Source organism: Drosophila elegans, unplaced genomic scaffold (genome assembly GCF_018152505.1).
Source record: "Drosophila elegans isolate 14027-0461.03 unplaced genomic scaffold, ASM1815250v1 contig_814, whole genome shotgun sequence".
NCBI lineage: Eukaryota > Metazoa > Arthropoda > Insecta > Diptera > Drosophilidae > Drosophila > Drosophila elegans.
This window is the reverse complement of record NW_024546167.1, coordinates 19,095,989-19,101,339: the sequence shown is the minus strand read 5'-3', so window position 1 is coordinate 19,101,339 and position 5,351 is coordinate 19,095,989. Positions and strand designations below refer to the sequence as shown.

Sequence of the window (5,351 nt, the reverse complement as noted above, 5' to 3'; positions counted from 1 at the left end):
GTGACTCAGTGAACTTCAACTGGCGTGGAGTACGTGATTAGAATGCCGGAGAAACAGTGAAGCTCTGCCCAAACATGGTCTTATCCAATATCGTACTGGAGGCACGCAAACAAGGCGGCCGCAAAAGTTTAAGTTTTCGCTTCTCGTTTTGTTTTTTGTTTATATAGTATTATCATTTGCGATGATTTTTTTCGTGTTCACTTATTCGCTTATTTTATTCCACTTGTTTATCGCCAAGCTGAGCAACTTTTGAGCCGGGGCTTTGCGGATTATAATGCCAGTTGGTGCTCAGTTCTCAGTTGACAATCGAACGTAGCGAAATGCAAAAGCAGCTGAAGCGGAACTTTTGGTTGCTACTCTTGATGGTGACCTTCGTGAGTGGCAATTCGAGTGGAGAATCGCATGTTCGAGTGAAACGCATAGTGGGTGGCAAGCAATCGAAGGCTCCGCCAGTCGATGATCCTGTGATTTTCGCCCGTCTCTTCAATCGCGATGCTCGAGTGGAGGGTATTCGAAATCCCAATACCGGAATATATAGTTTCCTGGGAATGCACTATGCTGAACCTCCATTGGGACCTTTGAGATACTCCAGACCGGTGTACAAAAGATTGGGTGGTGACTTCAATGCCACAAAACATGGACCACCTTGTATACAACCGCATCCGCAGTTTCCACAGCGAATTATTGGCGATGAGGACTGTTTGCTACTGAATGTCTATACGCCACAAATGCCGGATGAAAGTACGGGGCTTCCGGTTTTCGTTTGGATCCATCCGGGTGGCTATCGATATGGATCGGCTAACCAGTACGATGCCACGCCCATGGCCCAAAGGGGCGCCATTGTGGTGGCCCCACAATACCGACTGGGTTCGCTGGGCATCATGGGCGATGGCACCAAGCAGTTCGATGGAAATCTGGCCATGTTTGACCTGGCCGCTGCCCTCCGCTGGGTCACCGATTACATCCAGTACTTCGGAGGCAACCCCAAACAGGTTCAGGCCATTGGTCACGGATCGGGAGCAGCCAGTGCCATGTATCTTTCCATGTCCCAGACGGCCAAGAGTGCCGGCGATGTCCACGGAGTGGTGGCCATGTCGGGAACAGCCCTTTCTCAATATGCCATGGACAAGGAACCCGTTCAGAGTGTCCAGGAGGTGGCCAAAATCAATGGCTGTCCCACGGGAAATGAACTCGAGATCGTCAACTGCATGAGGGGGGTGAGTAGTATGTTAATTTTAATAAAACATATTTTTGCCAGAAAACTAAAGATTATTTAAAAATGCTTTAGACAGTTTAAAGATTTTATTTATGGAGTATAAAGAGTTTTGATTGAAAAAATGTATGTACTAACTAGGGCTATTTTTACACCTTTCAGAAAAGTGCCGAGGAGATCATCAAGAACGATGATAAAGTGCAAACTGAGCGTTTAGCAGGACGTGCTTTGGTCAAAGGACTGACTGGAAATGTGGGTTTCCAGCCGCACATCGAAAGCGAGGATGATGGCAGAGCCCTGCCCAGTTTGATAGTTGGAGAACCTGAGCAGCAGCTCAAAAGTAGCAATTTCTCGGGAATTCCCCTGCTAACTGGAGTTGCCAAACACGAGACGGCCAACTCTGTGACGGTGGAAAATATAGAAAAGGTCTTTGGATCGGCGGAAAAGTTCTTGGGATCCCTCAGTGATTCGCTGAACAAGTTAACTGCCTTCCTGAAAATCGATAAGTTAACAGGGCAGATTGCAAAACCGGAACTACCAGGCTTAACGAGTGTATTAACTCCCACGCTTCAGGATGTGTGGAAAGTTCCCCAGGCGCTAAATGTGGATCAAGTTCTGTCCAAAGTAGTGGAGTCCACAACTGATGTTCTATTCAATTTACCAGCTGTTCTGACCACCCAAGTTTGGTCTAAAATAGCTCCAGCTTTTATGTACAGCTTCGAGTATAATGGCACCAAATCGAAGGGTATCAATTTTCTGAGAGGTCTACCAATTGTCTCAGAAACAGCTAACGATAAGCCAGAAACAGTGGGTCATGGCGATGAGATTGGCTATATGTTTGATGCAAATGATATTTTCGGTAATCCCTTGGAGGAAACACGATTGACAGATGCCGAGCATATTAAAGTTCGCAATAACCTCATCGATCTTTTGGTAAAATTCGCCAATAGAGACAAAGCCGAGGGTAGCAAAGGTTCATCACTTTTCCAGAGTGTCACTGGCAAAGCCACGCCTTTCATTAAGATCGATACCAAGCTGGAGACCTCCAATGACTTCCGCTTCTGTGAATTGTCCGTTTTGGGTGCCTCATTGTCTCCGCTGAGTTCTACCAGTTGTGCGGGACTGGGTAATCTTCTGGGGCAACTGGGCGGAGGATTGGGCCAGACTTTGGGCGGAGTGGGCAACACCCTGGGATTGGGGAACCTTGGCGGAGGAGGAGGAGGTGGTAGTCCCGGCAGGAAGCCAGGTCTCGGACTGGGGATCTTGTAGGAATTGTGTTTATATTGTGAATTAAACCAAACAACTGGAATATTAAATAAATAAAAGATTATTAAAAAAACAAGAATTTTAAAATGTTTTTTCCTTACTTGCTTTAAACCTTAAGCAAAGTTATTTATGCAATATTTTAATCATATAACCCCTTTTCGTGCTTTTGAAATGGTTATTTAGAGTTTTTATTCCAACCAGCACTACTAAGACCATAACTTTCGTTACTGATATTTGTTTTTTAAAAGTCTTTTAAGATTCGTGGTTTAAATTTCTAAAACTCTGCGTTTAAATGTAATTTAGTAATTTGTGACCGATTTTCTAGAAAATTTGAATAATGTAAAAATATTTGTTCAGAAAAGTAACCTGAAAAAAGCATTTCGGTTAAATACAAATTGATTTTATGAATATAAGCTGTCAGGAAATTTATAAATTTATAAAAAATTGCAGCAGAGTTTTACTAATTCCTTTATTTTTTTCTGGAGCAAATTCTATTTATGCCTGTCTATAAATATTATATTTTCAACCTTAAAACCTGCACAATTCGATGGGGTGCAATGCTAATCATTTATTTAACTGCCGCATAAACCACTATAAAGTTTCTCTTTCATTTTTGGCGCATATTGAATAAATCCGAGTTGGTTCTATTGATTTAAGCTGTTGCCATGACCGGTCGCTCAATTAGCACAGCTCTGTGCCGGCTCAATGCCTGCCGCACTAATCTCCCTATTGACTTTGGAGCACCCCCCTCTGAAAACATGGGTGCCCCGAGCCCCGAGCCCCGAGCCCCCGTTTTATACTGGGAATCAAGAGCCACAACTGAAAAGCGGCGATAAGCAAATTTCCGGCGCGCAAAATTTAAACAAAGAGAGAGAAATTTGTTAGATGAATGGACGAGGGGAAGTTTTGGGTGGGCACAGTTTTATAACTTGTGGCCAGATCTTAGCCCCGAAGCCTTCTGCATAATGTTGGTGATGGTTTCCACTGGCAACACAGTGCAAACAATGGGCATAAGCCCCCATCTGGATGATGATGACGATGATGATGATGGTATGGTTAAGGAGATGGCGGGGATCCGAGTTGCCTTGACGCCTTTGTGCGAATTCCCAGCAAGCGTTGAACTATGACCAAAAATGCTAAAGCCAAGCCAGAACCAAAGTCGAAAGCCAAAACCAAAGCCGGCTTATGGCGTCGCAGTAACAGCCTTGTTCTTAGCCATTCCCATTCCAAAATTGCTGGCTGCTGCCAAGTGATGATATTATTAATATTATTAAAACTAATTTCATGAATTTAAATCTTTATCCACTCCAGATAGGAATGGAAATTGGTTTTGGGCTTGTTTTTGTGACCCTCTTGAGGAAATAAACAACTTTGAAATCGGATGCGCGAAAGAAATTTTTTCGGATATTTATAAAGAGGTTACATCATAAAAAAGACCAAAAAACGACCGGAAATTACAAACCAATCTTTAAACGCAGAGTTTTAGAGACTGAAGCCCCAATTCTTTAAAGATATGCCATTTCGAAATCGGACGTTTGCAAAAAAAATTATGGAATTAAAACTTCAGGTTTTTGGTAACTTTTTTACAATGATTTTTTTTTTAATTAATTATAAAGATATGTCAAAAAATAAGAAACCCAATATTTTAAAAAAAAAATTTAACTGCAAATTTTTAGAGTCTTAAGCCACAAGACTTTAAAGATATGAAACTTTGAAATCGGATGCGTGAAAGAAAAGTTATGGATTTAAAACTGCAAGTTTTTGGTCACTTTTCTGCAAATACGATTTTTTTCGGATATTTAGAAAGGGGTAACACCATAAAAATGCCTAAAAATCGACCCGAAATTGCAAACCAATCCTTAAATGCAGAGTTTTAGAGACTGAAGCCCCAATACTTTAAAGATATGCCATTTTGAAATCGGATGTTCGCAAGAAAAGTTATGGAATTAAAACTGCGGGTTTTTGGAAACTTTTTTACAGTGATTTTTTTGGAAATAATTAAGAAAATATGTCAAAAAATAGAACAACCAATATTTTAAAACAAAATTTAAATGCAAATTTTAAGAGGCTTAAGCGACAAGGCTTTAAAGATATACAACTTTGAAATCGGATGCGTGAAAGAAAAGTTATGAATTTAGAACTGCAGGTTTTTTGTCACGTTTCTGCAAAGATGATATTTTCGGAGATTTAGAAAGGGGTTACATCATAAAAATGACAAAAAATCGACCCGAAATTACAAACTAATTTTTTAACGCAGAGTTTTAGTGACTGAAGCCCCAATTCTTTAAAGATATACCATTTTGAAATCGGACGTTTGCAAGAAAAGTTGTGGAATTAAAACTTCAGATTTTTGGTAACTTTTTTACAATGATTTTTTTGGAAACTAATTAAGAAGATATGTCAAAAAATTAGAAACCCAATATTTTTCAGCAAAATTTAAATGCAAATTTTTAGAGGCTTAAGCCACAAGACTTTAAAGATATGAAACTTTGAAATCGGATGCGTGAAAGAAAAGTTATGGATTTAACACTGCAGGTTTTTGGTCACTTTTCTGCAAATACGATTTTTTTCGGATATTTAGAAAGGGGTTACATCATAAAAATGACAAAAAATCGACCCGAAATTACAAACCAAGTTTTAAACGCAGATTTTTAGAGAACTAGGCTAGAAGACTTTAAAGATATACCACTTCATAATTGGATTCTTGAAAGAAAAGTTATGGACTTAGAACTGTACGTTTTTTATCTACTTAGCTCGTTTCATAAAAATTACAAAAAGTATAATACATTTCACATTTAAAACCAACAAATATCAAGCCGTTTCCCTTGTGCAGTTGCAAGTGCAAAACTTTGATATATTAATCATTCGACCC

The 5,351-nt window shown here is 39.9% G+C and overlaps 1 protein-coding gene across 1 annotated transcript; it reads left to right on the top strand.

Annotated features, from left to right (window-relative positions):
- The first annotated feature begins 286 nt into the window (after positions 1 to 286).
- LOC108148037 (carboxylesterase 1E) lies at positions 287 to 2,558 on the top strand. The gene is made up of 2 exons (XM_017274877.2): positions 287 to 1,217; positions 1,376 to 2,558. The coding sequence occupies exons 1-2, from the start codon at positions 321 to 323 to the stop codon at positions 2,480 to 2,482; spliced, it is 2,004 nt and encodes a 667-aa protein (XP_017130366.1). The 5' UTR covers positions 287 to 320; the 3' UTR covers positions 2,483 to 2,558.
- The last annotated feature ends 2,793 nt before the right edge of the window (positions 2,559 to 5,351 follow it).

Coding starts and splice junctions, on each gene's coding strand:
- LOC108148037 (XM_017274877.2), top strand. CDS start 321: ATGCAAAAGCAGCTGAAGCGGAACTTTTGGTTGCTACTCTTGATGGTG. Junction 1,218..1,375: donor TCGTCAACTGCATGAGGGGG/GTGAGTAGTATG, acceptor TACACCTTTCAG/AAAAGTGCCGAGGAGATCAT.